We start from the raw sequence: 23,665 nt of genomic DNA, 5'->3' as shown, positions 1-23,665 counted from the left end.
TGCATCCACTGTCATCATACTGAATATGAAGTTGGCTTTTGAAGACGTGCATAGGGGCAAAATCTTACTCACAAAGCTGAATGTAAAATAGGCTTCACTGACATTGGGACATTCTATCTAAACTCTCATATGCATGTGCAGTAGGCTCTGTCCTGCCTTCTGCTGTGGGATGAGTTGCAACACCAGATTTCTCTCTATTACTGAAAAAGATCACGTAAGTATCTTTTTCAGTGGCAAAGATCTGTCTTTAGAGTGGAATTTTCAAAGTGATGTCCTCTTTCCTTACAGCTGGCATTGGTTTTAGAGCAACTAGAGGTTAGGCTGCTTACAGTTCACAGTACAAGTACAGAATTTTATTTACTACACGAATCAGAATAAGATTAATGGATTTTGATTACTTCAGCATAACTGTGGCTGCATGACACTGCTTTTTTTCCTTGCACTCAATCTTAAGCCTGAGCACTTTTAAAGTAATAATTATCCCTAACCAAGTTGCCCTTTTACAATTGTAATTCTTCTTCTTTTTATTGAGGAATCAAAGACTTGGGAAACCTGTGTTGTGTACAGGAGGAAAAGGTACTTTCACTTTATTAATTTTAGTTTCAAAATAAAACAAATGATCATCTTCTGGCTGCATCCTCCTGCTCAGGACAATGCAGGGCTTTCAGGTTAGTTTACAGGTTTTTTTCAAGATAGTGTCTGCTTTCTGAAGTTCTGCATTACCAGAGGCAAACTGCCTTTTGGGGAAAGTGCTGTTTTGAAGTAGGTTGAGAGGTTTAGGAGACTTTTAAACACAAACGATAGAAAATCATTATTTTATGCAGTCAATTCTAGAAGAGCTTTACTTCAATTTCATATGAAAGACAGCTTTAATAAATGAGTATTCCTACTGCTCATCCTTTTCCTTAAATGATTATCTGGTCCACGTCTTCCCATGTTTTTCAGTGTGGTCTTCTGAAATCCCCCTGCTCTGTCCTGTTAGGTGAAAACATGACAGGCAGTTGTTAGCATCATCTAATATGCATAGGGAAGAGGCTGCTGAAAGCCTGAGGGTTTCAGGTAGCTCTTTCAGCAGCACCTGTGTGTTCTGCTAACTCAGAAAGCATCGTACTGAGGATTTAATTCAGAGAAAATTCTTCATGGGGTTTAGAAGCTGCTCAGCCGTGAAGCTTCAGCCAGCTCCTGAATACAGAGCAAAGTGACTCTGGGTACAACCCTGTGGTGGGAGCTCACAAGATGGATGTGCTGGAGAATCATGATAGCCCTGCCAGAAGATACATTAGGAACCAGTATCTGTAAGGAACCATAGCCATCAGTATGAGGCAGGTCAGCATTTGATACTTTATGGGCTATTACTGACAGACAATCTTAATACTTACTCTTGGCAACATCTGCTGTGACAAAAAACCTTGAAGTTATTTTGCTGATGCTTTTTTGTCCCCCTAATTTGCAGTAGATGTATCCATATAAATTAGCAGTCTGAAGGGAGATACCAGCTATGACAAGAGCCTGCAGACAAACAGAAGTTTAGCAGAGATGAATACGCTGCCATATATGTAGATCATATACATAGAAAATATATGCATACATACATTATAAGAAAGGAATATTGCTTCAAATAATGAATAACCTTAAAAGAGATTCATTCATTAAACACAGTAATCCCTTTCTGCAAGAAATTACTTTTTTTAAAAAGTGTTACAATTTTCTGGCTCAAGTCATTGTGTGTCTTAAATATTTAAGTTTCTATTCAAAACAAAAAAGAAAAAGCACCTATCCAACTGATTCAATAATAATTTCGCTTCTTGTATCTGCTCATGAAGATTTTAGATAAACAGCAAGCCTGCAGATATGTTTGCCGACAAACGCCTCACTGTAGACAAGCCAGATCCTGTAACTTGCAGGTTTACAAAGAGCATCGATAGATACAAATCAGTATCCAGTGTTAGCAGGCAGTAAAAATAAGCAGAATGGTTGGTGGCACTTATAGGCTCAGAGAAACTTTGTTTTCTGGAAGCTAGTGCATTTTCATTTGTGGAACTTGGTTTCCCAGTGTATGAGCAAGGTGCATCTTCACTGCTAGCTTGGGTCCCTTCTCCAGCTGGCTCATTGGTCAGCAAACAATTTCTGGTTTTCAAAACTAAGGGTGGAGAATGACTGCTAGTTTAATTTTAACTGTTGTTTCTTTAGTGATACTATTTGAGCCACTATAAAGCAGTTAATTATTTGCAATCAACTCATACCCATAGATGAATTTCCTGTTCCATTAAGTAATAAAATGTAATCTCAGGTGCTGTTTTTTATGTAACAGTATGTATGCAAGGCACTTATCTCTTTTAAAAATCAATAACAAATCGTACTTAGCCCAGGAACTTAACAAAATGCATTCTATGGTGATTATGCAGACACTGAATAGAAAAGCCTACAGAGGAAAACATGAAGATTTCCTAAAGTCTGTTAGCATAATGCAGTGTATGGGGTACATAACACTGGGGAAAAGCTTCTATAGTTAAAAGTGAAGCTACAATTTTGCCAACCTTTTAAGATGCCCTACTTGAGATTGGTGAAATTGACAGCTGATAACACAGTAAAGCCAGGCTAAGAGTTCCATTCCTGAGCTCAGGGCTTCACTGCAGAAAACTCTGATTTCAAGTTCTTACAGGGATTTTTGTAATGTTAGAGATCTTCATCCAAAGATTTTTGCAAAACTACAGCTCTCGGTTTTCCCTCAACTAACACTGCTTGTCAGCTATCATTCATTCAGTAACCCCAGACTTACCAGCCATTTCAGCTTCAGGGAAAACAAAGTGCTGAAAAAAAACACTGTCCAAATGACAGGGCAGATAATGAGACCGAGCCAAAAGATTCGAGCTTCAGCTTCAGTGGAGGCAGCCATTGTAGGCACCTAGAAAGGAAATTATTGGAACTTTTAGTCACAAAACCAAAACCCCAAATAAATAACGAATCAACAAAGGAGGATTTGACAAGTTACTTCTTTACATAAATTTATTACATTTAAGTTCAGTTTGATATCAGATTCCTACTAAGTCCTGAGAGAAGTGTGAAACAGAAGAGTGTTACAAACAGAACTTTAATTACGTGTAACCACGATTACCAACAAATTGCCCAGCAGTGATGCTGCATTAGCACGTACTGTTCAGGGGAAAAACAAGTCAATACACCTGAGAACTCCACACCTGAAAGACCTAAAAGGCTGCAGCCCTCCCAGAGAAAAGGGTGATATTCAGGGTAGGTTACTGTCTTCCAGCACACCTCAGCTGCTGGTAGGATTTCTAGGTTGAGCTTCTGTCCCAGCAGCAGCAGTGCACCAGGAGTTGGCTGCCGGTTGGTGCTGAATGACCTGTCGTACTTCTAAGCAAACCCCCCCCGCAGAGGAGATTTTAAAAAGCTGACGGAGGAGTGGGAAGAGATGGAACTCCAGACTCTGGGAAGTAAGAGAACAGTGCATAGCCCAGGACTGTGCCATGATAAAGGAGTTCTCATCAGTAAACCAGGACAAAAATAGAATCCATCTTAATTATACCTTCCTTCCTCTGCTGTTATGATTCTCACATTAATCAAACTATTTGCCGGAAGTTTCTGAAGGCTCGAGCCCACAGAGGTGAGTTCACTTTGTACTTGTAGGCTGACTGACAAACCGCAGTAAGTGAAGTAGGCAATGCACTTACTCATTTTACAGTAAGTGCCAAGAAAGCTCTGGCTGTCTTTCTCAGCTCCACAACACTGGAGGTCTTCCAGCTTCTCTGCTTTGATGCAGACTTGCTTGTATCCTAGATTTCACTTAAATTACAGGCAGAAAGCTGACGTCTGTTATCCTCTTACTGGTGTGCAGCTACACTGCCTGCTGCATTCCTGCAGGTACAGCCCCAGCTGCATGCAGGGCTGCTAGAGGGCACTGCTGTCCTGCATCTCTGGGGCAGTTCCCATTGGGCTCAGCACCTCGGTTGTGTGCACTGCTGGCTTTGCATGAAAGGGCTGACGCCTGCTGTGCAACACTTGAGTGTCTGACCAAGCTCTTGTCTGGCTGGGCTGTTGGACACTGTGTTAACAAACAAATGTGGAACTGGCAGTCTTGACTCTAGCAGCAATGCCAAGTGCCATTTGATGGGGCTTCTTTGCTCAGCACTAGCAGTGTTAGAATGCTCCAGAATCTGGGTGCTACTGCCCAGCATATTCCATGAGCGTGAATAAAAGATACTAACTTCTAAGAAATGAATTAAAACTATTCAGACTTGCTTTCACCATAGTTCTTTCCTGAAGATGATTCTGTTTTGTAGATGACTGTGGGAAGATGGATTCATTATAAGTTGTTCTCATTTGTTCTTTTTTTTTTTAATTAGTATGGCGATGACAAGCTTTTCACGTGTTCTGTTTGTCACGTGCCTTTTATTATCATTCTTACCCTTTTTGCTTCAAATACCCAGTGACTTTTTCCATCTTCATCAATCTGGTTCCACCAACGTAAACCAACCAAGAGTCTTCCTGTCACATTCTAGTGACAGAAACAATTATTTGCATTAAGCAGCTGCATCACTCATTTGTCAGAAAACATTTAAAATAAAGACAAGCATGTCTGAAAATGGTATTTCTTACCAAATACTACATTTATTTCTAAAGGCTATGTCAATTTGTGCACAACAGTCACTAAGGACAGATGAGTTAAGAGAAATGGAGAGACTCATTCTCCTAATCTGATCATTAGCACAATAATATTAGCTTAGATAAGAAATGACAGGGTGCATCTTTCCTAAGTCAGTCACTTGGAGAAGACTCTGATAAATTCTTTCTGAGAGAACCCCAACCAAAAACACACAGGAAAAAAAAAATGGAAAATTAATTATAACTATAAAAATATAATTAACAAGTGAGCTGCTTGGATTCAATCAAACAATTAAACTAATAAAGTGTTTTTGAACTTGGATCAATCCCATAATTTTACATTATGCTGGAGACACATCAGTGTTTCACTTAGGACTTAAACTTTGTTCTTCTTTGTACCCCTGGGGACTCTGGGCTGGCCCCACCAACCCCCTGGGCTATCACTATGGTGCTGGTACCGCAGCTGGGCCCTCCAAGGGCTGTGAGGCACAGCACTGCAGCTATAGACATGCGCTGGGTCCTTTCCCATCCTTATTGAAAACTACTATCTATTTTTTCCTAGGGATACACAAAGTATACAAACAAATCTGTCTGTGGCAAGGCTACTTTCCTGCCATGTTAGTAACTTATATCAGTGACTAGGACATGTAAAAGTCTTGTGTAAAACCGCCTAGCCCCATTTACTAAATCAACAGATCACAATGTCTGTCTCCATTTCAGTATAGATCTTCCCTTTTATTAATAGTATATATATATCTGTTAATGGCATAACAATACTTTCAAAGGTAGTTACTGTTCAGGTCATCTTACCTTAACTGACCAAAAGTCAAAGGATAGAAGAAGGAGAATAGTGACAAAACAGGCAACAAAGCTGTTGCTGAACCAGTCACAGAACAAGTAGGTAATAATAGCACTCACTCGGAAAAACAGGTGGAAAAAGGTGGCCAGTGGGTGCCTGGAAAAACAACACAGAGCACTTAAGTTATGGGACAAGAAGGAAAGTTAGTGTATATGCTGACAGTGTAGTACAACAACTATTTCTGGTCTATGGTGGCATCTCAGTTTGTAGCTGTTATCTCAGATGCTGATGAATGATCGAAGTGATGATACTTCCAATAACCAACCTCCAATCTGCTAAGAGATGGCAACTGTTGTGTGTATTAATGCCTCCTCAAAGATGGAACAAAACCTGCACTGCCATGAGCTTCGTGGTGCTGTATGAAGGAATCCAGTGAGTGGCTGCGTTCAGCACTGCACTCCCAGCTCCTCCATCCGTGTCACAGAGCACAAAAATTGAGACAGATCTTGTGTCTTTCTAAAGTGTTTTGAAAACAGGACCAGCAACTCTCTGGAATTTAAATGATACAGAATAAGACAAAATGAACCTTCACGTGGAAAAACTGAAAGTGAACACTTCCTTTTACAGAGGGAATACAATTCAGGAAGTTTACAATTCTTCTGAATGAACGGTCATTAACTTCACAGCAGATCTGTGCTGTGCTTCACAAAGGAAATTTGGCCTACAACAAAACTGAGGGAAATCTCAGTAGAAGAACCAACTGTGCAGAGTTGAATGGTGGTCTGCACAGTAAGACACGGGTTTGGGGGAATGCTATAATACGCACAGCCCGGGTAATATGCCAAGTGCAAAACTTATTCTGTACAGTTGTTTCTGTGAGTTCAAAACGACAGTTAATTTAAAGCCATCCCACCTGAGTAACGTCCTCTCTTGAAACTACAATGAATAAAATCTGTTTTCCAAATAAGATGGTTTATTTCCATCTGTGATTGTTTCATTAAGCCCCTCTACCTCTTTAAGCAATTAACAGTAGTACGGCCCAAACCTTCATTAACTATCTATTTCATTTCTTATTCTATTATGTGTAATTAAGATTTTCATATATATATTATAAATCTTCATAAATTTGAATAGAGTTTAATTATAATAGTTACTATATATATTCCTTTATTGTAGTATTATTACCCCATACCTATTTATTCTAGAAGTCAACTATTATACAATGGAGATATTGTGCTTGTAGTAACCATGCTTGACTGGAGAAGCAAGAATCACACACAGCTGAAGCTTGCATTTACTGTTGTGCCCACACTAACCACAAACTTTCCAAAAACTTCTGACTTACAGATAAACATGTGACATGTGAAATGAAAGGGGTTTTTTTCTTACACGGGCGGAAGGAATACTGTGAGCTGCCAAAAGCAGATCCTGCCTTGGTATTCTTTATTCAACATGATGTAAGAGTTCAGCTGCACAAATAGTATGTTGTAGTAATAAAGGCTGCAACTCTGGAGAGCATCAGGGCAGACAGCTCTTGTAGTTATGCTGGGGCACTCTGGAGAAGTTATAATGCTTTATTTTAGAAGTGTGACAGTGCATTACTGATACTGTTCTGATGACGGATTTTGTACGGTGCTTACTGACAAGCAGTACATGAGCAGGGGGCCCACGTTTGCTACAGCCCTGAATGCTTTTTATGGGGACTACAGAGAGTCAAGGCCCTCACAGAAATGTAGGTGCTCAGGCCAAAGACACATCTGCAGGTCCTAGGGGAGGAAGAGGTAGACTGCTCAGCACTGGCATGTTGTAGACTGCATGACTCCCTCAATCGCAGAAGATGTGCACATATTTATGCTGATCAGAGGGCTGGAGCACCTTCACTATGAAGACAGGCTGATGGAGCTGGGCTTGTTCAGTCTGGAGAAGAGAAGGCTGTGGGGTGACCTCATTGCAGCCTTTCAGTACCTAAAGGAAGTCTGTAAACAGTAGGGGAGTCAACTCTTTGAAAGGGCAGGTAACAGCAGGACAAGGGGAAATGGTTTTAAGTTGAAGGAGGAAAGATTTAGGTTGGATATCAGGGGGAAGTTCTTTACCAAGAGAGCGGTGAGGTGCTGGAACTGCTGCCCAGAGAGGCTGTGGATGCCCCATCCCTGGAGGTGTTCAAGGCCAGGCTGGAGGGGGCCCTGGGCAGCCTGGCCTACTATTAAACGTGGAGGTTGGTGGCCCTGTCTGTGGTGAGAGGGTTGGAGATTCATGATCCTTGAGGTCCCTTCCAACCCGGGCCATTCTGTGATGCTAATAAATAAATAAAATTCTGGAACTAAACAAATCCAGTTCACACTGTTTGCTTCCTCTTCTAGCAGAGCAAACATGCATTTCCCTAATTCACAGCCACCAGATGAAGCTTACAGCTCCTACAATATAGGAACAGAATTTTTAACAAAGAATCCGAGATAAAGAAAACTGTTGAAGTGTGAAGGCAAAGCCTCTGCATGCTTTTTGACATAAGCTGGACAGCTCTCAGTGAATACATTTTCAATTGTACTTTACACATTTTTTTTTAATTACAGTCCCAGAAATATGATAGCAATAAAAAATTGTATGAACTAACATGATTTCTTGTTCTAATGGAAGATAGCGTAGGCTTTAAAAGCACATTAACTTCTCATAAGACTAAACTATTACCAATTATTAATAACTTTGTTCCATTTGCAAGGGTGATGCCTATTAGGATAGGAATGACCTCCTATGAGTTTAGTTGGATCCTGCATTAAGGGATCAAACTGGGTCAGCCCTGCAACATACCACTGAACCAGCGTTGCCCAGGCACCTGCTCCAAGTGCCACAGCAGCTCTGCACGCCACTCTCTGCACCTCCTGTCCAGAACTTCAGATATATTTGGGCAAATTTTGGTCAACCAGACCCTCTGGCTCCATCATCTTGTGTTACTTGGCCAACTTGAATCAGAAGTGAGCATATGCTCCTGCTTGATCCTGATCAAATGTTTTGATACTGCACAGAGCTGCAAAGGTTGTGTAAATGATCCCTCTGCTCCTAACAGAAGCAGCCAACTGCACCAATATCCGTGCACCTTGTGGTTCTAACGAGCACTTGCACACGTGCTGGAGAATCACGAATGCACAACTTGTCATGGCTTGTGCAAACTCTGAACAAGTCCAAGATGTATGAAAGTGGGATAAAATTAAATAAAAGCAAATGACAAGAATATGTCATTATGACCTTTTAAAGGCAATGAAGCTCTGCAGCTCATGGGTGTGTACCAGACTCATTTGCACGATTGCTCACAGAGAAGTTTGTTTTTCTATTTCCGAAGAATCTGAGTGGTTTCATTTCTGTATTCTGTAGCACGGCATATTTCAGTAAGAGGTTATCCTTTAGCATCGTCACAAGGAGAGTAAGAAAAAAGAGCAGTCTTTAGTGAAATAAGCATCAAAACAAAGTGAGCCCACTGTGGTTACCAGGTGCATCAACCTGCAGAACAGAGCTCTACGGTACAGTGCTGGTGCCACAGGCCTGAAACAAGCACGTTAGCACAGTTCCACTTCCCACCAGACTCCAGTCTGGTGACACAGTGAAGCTGTGCCTGCCACATACAAGACTTGGAAGTTTTAGTTTCCAATTGAGTCGCCTCCATTCAAGCCATGTGCTCCAGGACCTCACCACAATACAAAACAGAATACAAACCTTCCTCAAACCTGCTGCTAAGGCAGAGAACACAGAAAACAGTTCTGGGGATGTTAATTCTGTGTCATGGCAGCTCACCATGGAGCTGGACTGCTGCAAGTCTAGTGCAGTGGAATGGCTGAGATGTCCCACCAGACACTAGTAAAGCTGAGCAATTGTACATGACTGCTTGTGACTTAGATAAGCTGTGCAGGTTTAGCATCCCTTCCTTTACTTTATTTATGCCTACAAGACATGCTAATGTTGCAGTCTAGCAGAGTCATCTGGGGCATGGCAGGAGGGAAGAGAGCAGTTACCAACTGAAGCTGATTATAGGAGGTACTGATGAGTGTGTATGTGTAATTCCCTTTGACAGCTGTTGGAGCGGGTCCAGAGGAGGGCCCTGAAGATGATCAGAGAGCTGGAGGACCTCTGCTGTGAAGACAGGCTGAAGGAGTTGGGCTTGTTTAGCTTGGAGAAGGTTCTGGGGTGACCTCACTGCACCCCTCCAGTACTTGAGGGGACCTTATAAACAGGAGGGGGAGTGACTTTTTACGCAGTCTAATAGTGTAAAGGACAAGAAGAAATGGCTTTAAATTAAAATATGGGAAAAATAGGTCAGATGTTACAAAAAAAATATATATATATATAAAAAAAAAACACCTTTATTCAGAGGGCAGTGAGGCACTGGCACAGGTTACCCGGAGAAGTTCTGGAGGTGCCCATGGCTGGGCTGCATGGGCCTGGCAGCCTGATCTGATGGTGACAACCCGCCACGGCAGGACGTTGGAGCTGGATGGTTTTTAAGGTCCCTTCCAACCCAAGCCGTTCTATGATGCTACGATACACCTCATCGTGTGACAGCCTCTGGCTGGGGGCCCTTCAGCTCCAAGCAGAACGCTGCCGCTGTGGTGGTGCTGCGGTGGCAGGTGGGCTGCGGGCACGCGGGGCGGTGGGTCGGGGCCTGTGCCGCCCGCGGCCCTCCCTGCAGCCGCCCCCGCGCAGAACGGAGCCCGAGCGCCACGCGGCATCAGGGGCCGGCGGGAGCAGAGCCTGCGGTGGGGCGGGGCCCGCTCAGCTCCGCTCCGCTCCCCGTTACCTGATTTTGGCTTTCCGCAGCGCCAGCTCCTCCTCGCTGCCGAAATCCAGAGACACATCCTCGGTGTCGTCCACCAGCGCCTGTGGCGGGGACCCCCACAGCGCTCCCGTCAGCGCCGAGGGGCGGGGAGGCCGCGCCGCCGCCGCGGCCCGCCGCCCCGCGCTGCCCGCCCGCTCCTCTACCTGCTTCATGCCGCGGCCGCACGGTTGCCGGGCGTGGCGGTTGCCAACGCCCGGAGGTGTCAGAGGGAGAAGGATCCCGCCGGCCCCGGGCGCGGCCCGCTCAGGGCTGAGGCGCGGCGGAGCCTCGCTGCCCGCGCTGAGGTGCGCGGCGGCGCCTGGGGGCGGCCGGGCGGCTCGGACTGAGGTAGCGCGGGACGGGGGGGCTCCTCCGCTCCCACAGCCGCCCCCAGGGGGAGCGGGGCCGCTCCGCAGCCCGGCCGAGCGGCTGGAGTGCCGCGGCGGCACTGTGAGCCTGGCGTAGGGATTCCCGTCCTGTAGTTAAAGATGTGTCAGGCTTTCTGGCTTTTGTTGAAGCTGCAGGCTGGTTGTTCAGCTGTAGGGCGGCAGAACAGCGAAAGGCTTCCGAATATAGTAGGGGAGCCAAAGTGTGCTCAGAAACACTGAGAAGCGGCTCAGTCAGGTAGGTACGAAATGGAGGATTGAGGGACAGCTTTACTGATGTTACATAAGCCTGCACATAACATTTTACCTGTCTTTTCTAAAATAGAAACACAGAATCACCACAGTTGGAAAAGACCTCTAAGTCCAACTGCCCACCTGCCACCCACTGCTGCTGACATGTCCTCAGCGCCACATCTCCATGGCTGTTGAGCACCTCCAGGGATGGGGTCCGCACCACTCCCTGTGCAGCCTGTGCCACTGCCTGACTGCTCTTTCTGAGAAGAATTTTTTCCTAATACCCAGCCTGAACCTCCCTGGTGCAGCGTAAGGCCATCACCTCTCATCCTTACGTGAGAGCAGAGGCCAAACCCCACCTCACCACAGCCTCCTTTCAGGAGTTGTAGAAAGCCATAAGGTCTGCCCAGAGTCACCTCTTCTCCAGACTAATATCCAAATGAAGCAGTGGAAGTCCAGAAACTGCCCAGGTAAACATTTAAAAAGCATTAATTGGAAAGTAGTTCTTTGCAAGCCCCAGTACTAGTACAGTTCTGATACTATAACTAATGTATTGAAAGATCTGGTAGAGCTGTTCTCAGTAAGATTCACAGTTAACACGTGTTATAGAAGGACAGGTGTATTTACAAGTGACAACATTAATGTGGTGGTTGTTACATTTTGACTTTGGCACGGTTAAATCAACCCTTACTAATGTGTTAGTAAATGCCCCAGAATTGTATTAAGGATTTGAACAGAGCATGTAATGGGCTGGATAGCCTACAACACAGGAATAACTGGGAATGATCCCACTCCCAAGGAAGAGAGGGAGAATCTCTGAGACCTATCATCAGGTACAACTATTAAATAATTTTGTGTGTGCCTGAAGCTGGCATGTACATAATTACTGTACCAACAGGCATGGTGGTTTATGAGAAATGTATTGCAAACAACTTAAATAGAGCTGTCTTCTAACTCAGAAGCAGCTCCAGAACTGCAGTAGTGAAGGTCTCACCTCTCTCTGCCAGCTTGGTTACCTGAGCTGCTGTATCAGCCCTTCTTTCGTGTGTCACGCTGAATCACAGAATTGTTGGGGTTGGAAGGGACCTTTAGAGATAAAGTCCAGCCCCCCACACAGTTCTGCCAGCAAGCTGTGATGGTTTGAATCTAATGACTCAATAATGTTGCTATATTGTCTGAGTCATTGAATTTTTATTCTGAGGTCAAAGAAAATACCACAGGCTACATTCATTTTCAGGAAAGACAGTACTTCTGTGGGAGAGGTGAGGATTAGCCAGTTGCATTAGGGATCTGATTTACTACTCTGTTACTGCTATTTGACTTCAGTAGTAGCAATGGAATGATTCAATTGAGAACAAGAAACAGAATCCATGGTTTGGTTTGTTCTTTAATTTCAAAATGGGTAAGTGGTTCTTTACTTTCCCCTCCCTCTAGTTCACATCCCAGTGATTCACTGCAGTTTGTTTTCCCGACAAACTGTTAGATAATCCCACAGATGACTGTCATTATACCATGCAAGTGATTTTATTGATATTCTCTTTAAAGGTATGTCAAAATATGTTCTGTGATTATTGAAGGTACTGTATGGGTTACCATCTTCTTTTAAAGTAACTTAGAAGCTAAAAAGAATCCTTGGTCACTCGAGGAACTGTTGGACAAATGACTTCCTCAGGTTTAGAAGTGGTCTGCAGTTTATTGTTGTAAAGGGATTCATTTGGGGATTATTAGAAAAACATTGTTTGCTAAACATTTCTGGTATTTTCTAGGATTTCCTAGGACTACCAGTATTGTATTTTGCAGTGATTTTAAGTACAAATTATTTCAACTCTGGAAAGATCAGCCATATGGTAAAGGTAACAAATCCTCAAATGCTGCTTCAGTGGCAAGTTGAAGACGTGGTTACGCTGAATTAAGAATTGTGGTTTGGTTTTGAGGGGTGACAGATTTGTGAACAGTACAACCTTGGCCACTTAGGAAATAGGTTAAGATTTCATATAATTGCTAAGATTTATAGCATAAAGTCGTTCACAACTGTATCACTTGCTGCTGTGAATTTGCCATTAATCAATGGGCAGTTCTCAGCAAGACCAAATAATGACCTTCCTATTATAGAGCATTATCAGTGCTATAGACTGTGGGATTCTCCTCAAAAGGCGTGCTGGGGAAAAGGAAGGCATAATTGGGTGAGGGGTGGAAAGCAGGACCAGGAGAAGGTCTGGTAGTGGTTTTCTGCCTAACCATCTTGTTTATCCTCTTGGTGCATAGCCTGTGGCAGTTTTGTTGCTGGGAAAACTGATAAATCTGACTCTGCCCCTCCCAATCATGGCCTAAACTAGTATAAAGAGCCTGACCCAGCAGTTTCTTCCTGGAAGTAGTGCCATTCTGTTGTTGTTTTGTGTGGTGCTGCACCAAGACAAAAACACGTTACAGCACTCACAGATTTGCTTCCATGGCTCTAGGCTTAAGTAAAAGAAGTATAACCAACTCCTGCAGGACACAGGGGAGGCCTTCCTTGCTTTTCCATGAAGCAGGACATGCATAGCTTATCAGACTAATCCCATACAGCAGAAGCAGCGTGCACTGTAGCCATTAAGTAACAATATCAGCAAAGACCAGACACTAGCCGAATATAAAAGTAGTGCAGGGACCACTGTTGAGTGGGATCCTCTCTCAGCTGCACTGAGACCCCCACACCGCACACACCAACATCTGGACTGACCATCAAACATCAGACTGTGTTGCCCTTCCTAACAGTCCCTTCCCCTTTAGCACGTTATTAGTTGTATGCTTTGCTAAGACCATTTGTTTATGAGTGTATGTTTGGAATTGCTATCTGTTGAGCATTTGCCAACTGAGATTGTAATTGCTTAAGGACACTGTATTAAATAAATGTATAGTTAATTGCCTGACTTGTGGTCAGTTAAGTGTGTTAACTGAACTCTGTGTGGCACTGCTGATCATAAGGCAGGGAACAGAATGGAGTACAACAGAAAATCTGTGCAACACCGCTGACCATGGTGTGCAACATGGACCTGATATCTCTCTTGTTCTTTTAGGTCCGTTCATGTACAGTAAATAGAACCTGCTCTAAGGATAGGGTGGTGCTGTGTTGACTTGGTTAACTGAAGTCAGCTGATTTCTCATAATGATTTGGAGTACTGCCTGGAATCTACATTGGCGTAGATTCAGAGACTTGCCCTTTCAGCTGCACAAGGATACTTTGAATAACACTGTGGTAGTAGTTAATCTCAGTTACAGCTTAATATTCGAAGGTACAAAATGCTTGAAGATATTGTTTAAGAATGACTTTTACCTCACTTGTATTGGATACACAGATGCAGTTTGATGGAGGATCAGTAAAATACATAAATTTTGAGGAGATAGTTCAGCCAAATTACAGAAGTTACTGAATAGATAAATTTCTATTAGTGCATAGCTCTGTTTAGATCTCTGACATGCTTGCTGGACAGTTCTTCAACCACAGCTTTCAATGGCAAAGTCTACTTCATCTTTTGTTGTAGACGCTGTGGTTAAGTGGCTTTTGCTATGTTTGCTTGTGTTTGTTCTTATTTATTCCAAATTTGTAGTTTTGAAAGGGAGAAATAATCTTTCTCAGGAAAAAGAAGAATACAGGACAAAAAACATGAAAAAAGAGAAGTGAAAAAGAGTTCCTAATCTGGTTATGCAGTGAAGGGAGAAACCTCTATTTACAATTCTTAATTTGTTTGACATGCGGATTTCTGTGAAGCAGACTGGTACTGCAGTGCTTCTGTTCAATAGTATCTTGTCTTAATTTGTTAATCTTTTTCTGGTTCATTGGATAGCTTCCGCTGCCTAAAATTCCTTGAACTCAATCACAGAGAACCTGACAAGGCGTTGGAGGAATCCGTGCTGTTTCTATAAGCCTGTGTCACACCCCGAGGTGGAGGCACTCAGGATTGTTCAATCCCTCACATAAGCCACAAAAACATCGTTGTGGAGCGAAGTCCAGCACACTGACTTGCACATTCTTTTTGAGATACACAGAATGCTACTGGAGATGTCTTGCCCTACATGCAGTACACAGCTCTGAGCCTCTCCTGGGGATAGGGGCCCAACCTGTTTTGGTAAAAACAAAAGCATGGTGCATGTCTGTGTTTTAACAGTGGCCTACGAGCCCCTTTTCAATGGAGTCTGTGCTCAGGAAGAGACCACAATTTCCTCTGCTGCCCCAGAGATGTCAAAGTCCATCCTCCTGCCTTAGGAGAGAAGGAAGCTTGAGGCCGCCTCAGCTGTTCCCATGAAAGCTCTTCTGCCTGATCCCCAGACTGGAGGCTGAAGCATCTATTTCTCTCGTGTATGGGCCTCAATTCACGATCCACAGATTTCTTTATTTTTTTAAACCAGAATCTATAAATAATCACCAAATAAAGGCATTGAAATACATCTTGGAGGAAGGGCAAGAACCCAGCCCTGCTTGTTTCTCTGAAGACATTAACTTCTGGTTTCATCCTTCGGGCAGGATAGAACAGCTTCAAAAAAAGGGTTTGAGAGCTCCATGTCCCTCTCAGGCAAGCAGCCCTGAGGTCACACTGCAGAGCTGTAGAAACATGAATCTGAAGCTCCTGAAGAAGAAAACTGTGTGACTCTGTGATCATCAGATTCACTGGCTGCTGTTACAAGAAAATGAGCACAGCTACTGGAATGAAAGTAGCAGTAAGGGCTTGTTTTTACAAGTGACTAAAGATAGAGCTACCGTGACTGATGTGTATTTTAGTGTCTTTTGTGTCTAAAATCTGCTAGCTGACAAAAATCAGAAATGCTGCAGGGAAGCCCCTAGAATATATGATTTTACCAACTGTCAGTGGAGCGGTTTTGCCCAGTTTTCTCATCTCCATCATTGTGAAACTTGAAACAGAGCTGTGGTTTTGAACTTGTGCTCTTCCTTGTTGGTGTGGGTTTGAACTTGTATTCTGTTTCCCATTCTTGCTCTCTTGTATTTCAATGTCAAGAGAAATTACAGTTTTTATCACCTTATCACCTGCTGCAGTGTACTGGACTAATTAAGTGATGTCCAAGTGATGGTGACAGAAAGAGTATTAATTCCTTTTTTTTTCTGTTTCTTCAATTGCTGTAATTGCTCTCAGCTATAGAAGACAAAATAAGATGATAATTTAGATAACATTTCTTTAACAAGATTAATACTGTTGTGTGCTGCTTGTCCCAAAACTATCGGCAAGAGATTTGCACAGTTACATGACCCTTGCAGACTTCTTGAAAACCAAGAGGAGGAATAACAGCTCCTTCCTGTCTCTTCCTCAGTCCATAGGCCAGGAGGCAAATGGATGCTGCTGCAGGTCCTGGTGCTCACAGTGTGCTTGCAGAGCATGCCGCTGCAGCCAGCTGCTACTGAAAATGCTTTGCACTCTATGGCATGCTGACAAAACACCTTGTCCTTAAGGTATTTCTTTTCCTGCATGTGACAGATGTTGGCTTCTTTTCCTAAGACAAGTAAGAAAGGTACCTCTGCTTTTACAGCAATGGCCTCCTTACCCTCAGAAGTGTCACAGTTTCTTCCTTATTAGCCATCATGGCTATGCTGCTTCTGTGGAAATTTTTCTTGGAAAGTCTGCTGAAATTACCTTCTCTCTAGCTCTTCTCTTTCAGGTAAGAACATCAATGGGACTTGCACAACTACTCTTAATTGTGATAAAACCTGCAATGATGATGCTGAGGTGGAAAACAAGATAGGTAGATCTGTAACATCTTCCAAAGGATGAGTACAAGTCATTTCAGGAATGTTCCCCACGTGTAACTGTTCCTACAATGCATATGTGAAAAGCTACACTTACCCTTCTGGAGCTGCTATATGCGGACAGGACTGGTTATCCAAGAGGTGAGGTTATAAGGCTGTGAACAAGCACCAGACAGCTTTTAAAACGAAGCATCTCTGAAAGAGAATGCCAAAGGAAGAAAGACTTTGCTTTAGTAAGGAGTAGGTGGACAGTTTTTCTGTAAACTAGGGTAAGTTGTGTAACAGCTGAAATGATGTTCTCTAGGAAGTATTCCTTGGCACTGTATTCCCTTCCAATATAACTTATTGGGGCTCTGCAAGTGAGCAAGCTATCAAGGATCAAAGATTGATAATCCCTCTAGGACATCCTTACATTTCACTTTCCCAGTCACTTGTCTGAGGACATGGACAAGTCTATGAGAAATGATAGAGCTGCTCTGCAATCAGCTCTGGAGCTCCTCTCAGGCAGAACAGATCACTTGGAACAGGCACTGAATATGCTGACATTTAAGTCATAGAGCATTAGACATTTAGGTCCAGCACCAGTAAAAATTACCAGGAAAAATTGTGTGGTAGGATAATAACATGCTTATAAATGATTAGTACTTGTTCTGAACAAATTAATTTAGTTTTCAGTTGTTGTTTCACAGATATCCACAGTCTAATCTTTGCACTTGCTAGACTGGAAGTTTCCCATCTTCTGAGTTCCTAACCTCAGACCTTAACTTACAGAATTATATTCTGGGGAAGCAATCAGCATGACTAGAAGTGTGGTAGTGAGCTCCATACAGTATCTCATCTGCAGTGTGTCTAGTATGGTACTGCGGCCCATCATAGCATCTGGGAAGCAATATGGTAGGAGACGCTAGAGCTGTCAGGATGGAGTGATGCTGAAGAACTTCTGCACATCAATAGAAGCTCAGGTGGTTTCTAAGGTGAAAGTAGGGATGTAGGGAAAAGATGTGATCAGATATTTTTTATAAATAAACCCCAGGGAAGAATTACCAATTATGTTTAAACATCTTCCACAATTTTGCATCTGTACTTCCCTACTGGAAGTAATTTTCTTAATAGACATAAAAGATTTTAAATTAAGAGCTGTAGATCTTGGAAGAATTTCTTAGGAAATTCTGTGTGCGTGTGCATGATGAAAAATGCATTGGTGACCAAAGTCTCCATTCTAATACACAAAGTAAGTTTCCACAGTCCAGCACTGCAAAATGTAGCAAAGTTAGGGGAGATGCCAGCAACTGGATATGCACTGAGGGAGCATTCTCAAATGCTGATGGATGTTGCTGCAAAGTCCTGACTGATTTCAGTGGATACTTGAAAATTCCTTTAATGTAGTCTGAGCTGCTGTCTCTGGTTTTCCAGTCAGTCAGTTAGTGACTCTGGCCTCTCTGGCCATAAATTGGATTCAGTACCTGAATTTTTGTTTGGGATTCCTTTTATCCAGTCTGAATAGCACTGACAGACTGCTGATTGAGCAATTTTTCATAGCCTGAAAGGTCCGTTTAGCAATTTTCCTTTCTTTCTGACTGTACTGATTCAAGCTATATAGTACAGTGGCATCAGCATGTCAGTACTTTGCATCACAGATGAATGTGTTTACTCATCAACACAGCTTCCCTGCCTAAGAATTCTATTTAAATAACACATACACTAAAGTAGGTAAGTGATGTGTCAGGGTATCTCTCTTTAAGGATCACAATGGTAGCCTTCTCTGAAAGTCCAAAGGAAAAGAAATCTAGAAAGTTCTGAACAGTGGCAACATGAGAAGCAGTGAATAGCAAAAATGTACAGTCTGGCTTAGTTCTCCTTTTTCATATGCATTGTTTGTGTTATGATATGTTTGAAAGAGGAAAGTTAGTTAGAAAGGAGAACTTACACTTTTGATTTCTTTTTTGAGAGGAAGCATCACTTCTAAGTAAATATCCATCTACACTAATTTTGAAATCCAAATAGCCATAGTAAAATCTTGTCAATTAATTTCACTATTTTTCCTAGGGGTGTGAAGCAGCTGGAATGTACCAGTGTAGGCCAGCTTTTGGCCTTTGGTACCTGGCATTGCGATGTGTCATGAATCTCAACAGATTTTACCTGTGTCAAGATGGTAAGAAAATGTTTTGATTTTACAAGTGCAGTAACAGCAGCAGAAATAGAAATCATATATTTTGACAAAATAGCAAAATAGCAGCACTACAAGTTGAGTCAAGTTTTCAAAGCTTGATGCCACTGTAGTCCCCTTCCCCTCATTTTGCTTATAGCTACAAGATAACAATTTTAAAGTCAAAGGCAAAGAGTACTTCTAGCACATTATTTGCTTGGTATCTTTTCCTACAACCCAGCAAAAGGTGGGAACAGCTCTGTAGAAAGCATGCTTCCCACCAGATGATGATCTTGAAGATATTTTTAGAAAACAGGAATCCTGAAAATGTGCAGAAAGAGTAAAACATGGATCAGTTATAATCCCTGTACTCTAATACCTGTGCAAAGGCAATCCCAATTTTGGTCTGTCTCAAATCCAGCATAAAAAGAAAAAACAAAACAAAACAAAACAAAACAAAAACAATATTGTATTTGATTTAAAAAGCCAGTAATCACTTCTTTTTGCTGTACTTTCCCTGGGTATGTTTTCAGGGAGAAACTGCTTCAGGTGTGAAACATAAAATACCTGCTTTCCTCATGCTTAAGTGGCAATCTCAATGATGTATCACAAGCTATTTTATTATATTTGCTTGTCTGCATCTGGAGGGAACTATCCCATGGACATGAGTTCTTTCTTTGCCCATAAGAAGGAATCTGCCATAGAGGCATTCTTTATCTAACTTTTGCAAAAGTTAAGGTGATTTAAGATTTGAAGAGACAGGCAGAGAATTACAGTTTATATTCACTTTCTTCTTTTAATACATGGGTTCCTATGTTGCTTGAATCCCCCATCAGGAAGAAGACTTCTTAATCAGAACTGCTTCCTAGAGAGGCCTTGAATATGACTGATGATGCCAAAAAAACTCTCTGTAAACCTCCATATCCAAGAAGCTGAGATTGGGTCTGCCTCTCTTCCCCAAGCTGCAGAACTCTCACTGATGTTTGCTGTGAGAGTAAGCAGTTCCCAGTTTTCTGGAGGGCAGACCTTCAGCATATGCTCTTCTGCTCCACAAGATGGTAATGTACAAGTGTAGACATCTGATTCAGTGCAGTTCTGTGTTGATAGAAGTTTTTTTTTCTGTGCTACTCTGAGTTTGTAGGACCGTATTCCTACTCATACTTCAACAAATGTTCTCTCTTCTGTTTTGAGTCAATGTAGGCAGCAGCTTTAATAGTTAATACATTTAAAAGGCATTCTTTATACATTTTTTGACTGAAACATGAATGTGCCTGAAAAATCTAAGGGGTTTGCTTTCCCATGAGGAAAATAAATTGCAGATTATATAGTTACAGTTTGAACTTGTTACCCACCTGCACTACAAGAAAAAACTGTATTGCTAGATAATATTTGCTTATTTTTCCTATGTTTTCCATCTATTTCATGTTACTGAGGATGTTACATTAACATCCAGAAAAACCACAAGATCATTTTTCTTCTACAAAGATATTTTAGATCTTAATCAGAATTGGCAGTTATGTACTTATAACTTTCATAATCATTTAGCAAGTTCATCTCAGTGCACTGTTTCTAGCTAGGTGGATATGATATTGATCCAATATCATATGTGTCTGATGAAAAGAAATGATGACAGTGCCCAAGGAAGTGAAACCGTCAAGCAAATAACAAGAAAAATATTTGGGTATTTGAATCCTTATCCCATAGTTGGCCTACGTTATTGCTTAGCAGTCACACAGTAGACTGGATGTTGAAGATTCTACCTATAAGCGTTCAAACAGCCCTAGAAATTTTGCTCTGGTATATATTTTAAAGCTGTACATTTTGCTATGACAATAACATACTTAAAAACATAGTAGAAAAAATCTAAAGCATAAAGAGAATTGTCAGTAATAGGTACTTGTTTATTTACCCACTGCCATCTTTATAACTCCTTTTACTTGTATTCTCAAATATAAACAACACCTAAACATAAGCTGCTGCAACAGGTCATATAGATCAGTAAATAAAAACTTCTAAATAAAGTTAAGGAAAATGAATCAGCTTTAAGAAGCAGTTATTCTGGGCTGCATTAAGCAAACTATTGCCAGCAGGTGGAGGGAAGTGATCCTTCCCCTCTGCTTGGCACTGGTGAGGCAGCACCTGGAGTGCTGTGTCCAGTGCTGAACCCCCAATATGGAAGAGACAGGACATACTGGAAAGAATCCCAACATAGGGCCATAAAGATGATGAAGGGATTGGAGCTGAGAGAGCCAGGGCTGTTCAGACTGGATAAGGCTCTGGGGGATCTTGTCAATGTCCATTAATACCTGAATGGAGAGGGTGCTCCAGGTTTTGCCCAGTGCCTCTTGTCCTGGCACTGAGTGCCACTGAAAAGAGCCTAGGCTTTCTACCCTGGTTCTGTCTTGTTTGGCTTTCCTGAAAGAATTTATTCACAACCTAATCTCGAATTCTGTATTGGAACCTCCAAGTTTTAAATCAGTCCCTCTTGCAAGGATGTGTTTTGTGTTGAAGCTTTTGGTACTGTTCTGATTTAGCAGTGACCTTGGTGGGGGCACTGGGGTGTCCACACTCTACCTCTACTGGGAGACAAAGATACTGCCATAGTAGTCCTCTTTAATGAGACAAACGTTTTTGATATTATGTTTTTTCAAGTGACCATGTTGCTGACTTGGAAACTTGTCTTTTATTAATACTTGGAAGAATTGTGTTGTTTTGTCATTTCGTGAAGAAGTCATTTATTCTTGGAAGTGTTATTTAAAGGCTAACTCAAATGAGGAAACACCTCTGCTATTGCAGGCCAAAGTCTCTCAACTTTTTTTCTCACTTCATCTTTTTGATGCTGACTGAGTGAGTCTTTTATTTTAGTTGAAGTTCATATTTTGTTCAAACCTCCTTTAAGCATCTTCAGATGCAGGTATAAATATTTTTAAGGAGATAGTGCCTAGAGTAAGACAGATTATTTTGGGTGCTGCGGTTTCTGATGACCATGCATTGCTTAACCTTATGCTGAAGGAAGATGTGATATCCAAGGAGTTATCACCAGGTCTTGCTCCATGAAAAAGACCAAGAGGACCTACCTACGAAGATATTGCTGACATTTATGGAAAAGTAGGATCTGTGTTTGAACACTTTGGTTCCCCACTATTGTTTAAACCTCTGTGGCAATAAACCTCAAAGCATGACAGATAATGAGCCAACAAGGAACCAAATACTTATCTGGTAAATCAGCTTTTTCTTTTTGTATTGTTAAAGATTTACTTTTGTTTATTGCATTGTGACATAGTGCAAAGTGCATCATTGGAGAGCAGGCATGGAAGAGAAGAGAGCAGAATGTAACCCAAGAGCAGCTAAAAGCAGATCCGCCCATTCAGGGTAGCTCTCCAATAGTCATTTACATGGTCAGTCCATAATAAAACTTAATCTTTGATATCTTTGCAGAACAAGAAATGCAAAGTAGATCAAGGACCACAGTAAGGTCAGTTTTTGTCTACTGACATCTCAACCATTGGTAGTCTGAGCAGCATTTGTTCATGGCCCATTCTGACAACTCATGGTGAGGATATCACTCATCTTTTTCAAGCATGTGTGGGAAGAACATTCTCTATTGCAACTTCCAACTGCCTATTAGCACAAAAATTACAATATCTATAACAGACTGCTGCATATTTAAGGAGAGGAAGTACTTAATGACTTAAGAAGCTGGATTCAAGAATTGTGAGGTTCTTAGTGGGCAGAAGGAGAGAGAAAAATGTGAAGTCCTTATAATTTTGAGGTAGTAAACTCACTTAACTTTTAAGTCTTACCCATCAGAAGATTAATGTTGTATATAATGGAGAACAGAAGTAGTGTTGGGACAATCCTAACATGGTCCATCCTATGTAAAACAGAACTTCAGCTTAGTTATATTATTCAGAATGACTTTTAGAAAACAATTCTAAAAGGATAACAAAAGAATAATTAGTAGAATATGCAGATAGTCCTGTAAAACTGATGGGAGAATGTTGGGCTGAAGCATAGGGCTGTGTGTGAAGTTTTTCCTCTCCTATAATACAGTATTGGGCATCACTTTTCAGGGCATTTCTGAGAATACAAGAAGAAATGCTAATGAAAAAAATAAGATAGTTCATTAGTGGGAAAATACTGAACTGGAAGATCTTAGCGCTGTTCTTACATTCAAATTAATACCAAGAAGTCATATTTAAATGTAGAATATCACAGCAAGTAGCCTAGGATTACATAAACTGGGACCATATATAGTCTGCTTTTAATTAAATCCCTGAAATGTTTGTAAACACATCCACTGCTTCTTGTTTTTGTAATTCTCATGCCTAAAATCTCCATTCAAAGATCATGATCCCGTCATCCGTACAGGCTCTGTATCTCTGTCACAAAACTTGGATTAATTTGAGACATTACAGAGAGAGACCAAAGTATATCAGAATAAGCACGAGTCTTCATCCATCACATATTCAACCATTGTCACTATTCTCTAGATTTTGTAATTAGGAGCAGAGCTTAAGGAAGTAGCTTCAAAGATTTATACGTTTACCAGGAAATGACTCAAACTGTTAGGCTAAACTTCTTTTGAAGCAATTTTTTTTTCTAAGTTTCTTATTCCAACCTGTTCGTTTTCAGATCTATGTTCAATGACTTTCATTTGGCAAAGACAGCACATGTCAGGAACAGACTGATACCAGAAGGTCTTGAATAAGGATATATAATGTATTATATATTATTATTTATTATTTATTATTATTATAAGGATATATAATTTATAATATCTGTTTGATAAAGCCTCAGATTTCCTCCACTTGCAAAGTACCTCATTTACATCAATTTTGCAGTGCCTCCAGTACCCATTGGTACATTCTGCTTGTTCCTTTTGCTGTAGGGCAGCTTATCTTCATTTTGAGTCAGCAAAAACTGAAGCACAGAAGCAGGTGCT

At 41.6% G+C, this 23,665-nt stretch overlaps 2 protein-coding genes across 8 annotated transcripts in view; one reads left to right on the top strand and one right to left on the bottom strand.

Moving 5' to 3' along the window:
- Positions 1 to 557: 557 nt before the first annotated feature.
- TVP23A (trans-golgi network vesicle protein 23 homolog A) lies at positions 558 to 10,541 on the bottom strand. 3 transcript variants are annotated; one of them, XM_015294577.4, is made up of 7 exons: positions 10,385 to 10,541; positions 10,203 to 10,282; positions 5,431 to 5,575; positions 4,424 to 4,513; positions 2,780 to 2,905; positions 1,380 to 1,509; positions 558 to 975 (listed from the first exon to the last, which is right to left on the bottom strand). In XM_015294577.4, the coding sequence occupies exons 1-7, from the start codon at positions 10,391 to 10,393 to the stop codon at positions 914 to 916; spliced, it is 642 nt and encodes a 213-aa protein (XP_015150063.1). In that variant the 5' UTR covers positions 10,394 to 10,541; the 3' UTR covers positions 558 to 913. The 3 variants fall into 3 exon arrangements, with proteins under 3 accessions (XP_015150063.1, XP_001234550.3, XP_046756834.1); XM_001234549.7 differs by having other exon boundaries at positions 10,203 to 10,541; XM_046900878.1 differs by having other exon boundaries at positions 5,539 to 5,575; positions 10,203 to 10,541.
- A 531-nt stretch (positions 10,542 to 11,072) lies between these two features.
- The window catches only part of CIITA (class II major histocompatibility complex transactivator), a 39,869-nt gene continuing 27,276 nt past the window's right edge, over positions 11,073 to 23,665 (top strand). For 3 of the 5 annotated variants that reach the window (XR_005839988.2, XM_040647912.2, XM_004945316.5), the window contains exons 1-3: positions 13,208 to 16,715; positions 18,621 to 18,726; positions 19,557 to 19,778. Coding sequence is in view for 4 of the 5 variants with exons in the window: in XM_040647912.2 (XP_040503846.1) it covers positions 19,610 to 19,778 (169 nt within the window). In the remaining variant the exon portion in view is untranslated. Of the gene's footprint in view, positions 11,311 to 13,207; positions 16,716 to 18,620; positions 18,727 to 19,556; positions 19,779 to 23,665 lie in introns of those variants that run through there. The other 2 variants (XM_040647910.2, XM_040647911.2) reach the window with 2 other exon arrangements.

Source organism: Gallus gallus, chromosome 14, assembly GCF_016699485.2.
Source record: "Gallus gallus isolate bGalGal1 chromosome 14, bGalGal1.mat.broiler.GRCg7b, whole genome shotgun sequence".
NCBI classification, from domain to species: Eukaryota; Metazoa; Chordata; class Aves; order Galliformes; family Phasianidae; genus Gallus; species Gallus gallus.
Note: the sequence above shows the minus strand (reverse complement) of the source record. Positions and strands in the feature narration are given on the sequence as shown.

Coding starts and splice junctions, on each gene's coding strand:
- TVP23A (XM_001234549.7), bottom strand. CDS start 10,393: ATGAAGCAGGTAGAGGAGCGGGCGGGCAGCGCGGGGCGGCGGGCCGCG. Junction 2,906..4,423: donor GGGTATTTGAAGCAAAAAGG/GTAAGAATGATA, acceptor TTTCCTTTCTAG/GTGCCTACAATGGCTGCCTC. Junction 1,510..2,779: donor CCCTGAAGCTGAAATGGCTG/GTAAGTCTGGGG, acceptor GTTTGTCTGCAG/GCTCTTGTCATAGCTGGTAT.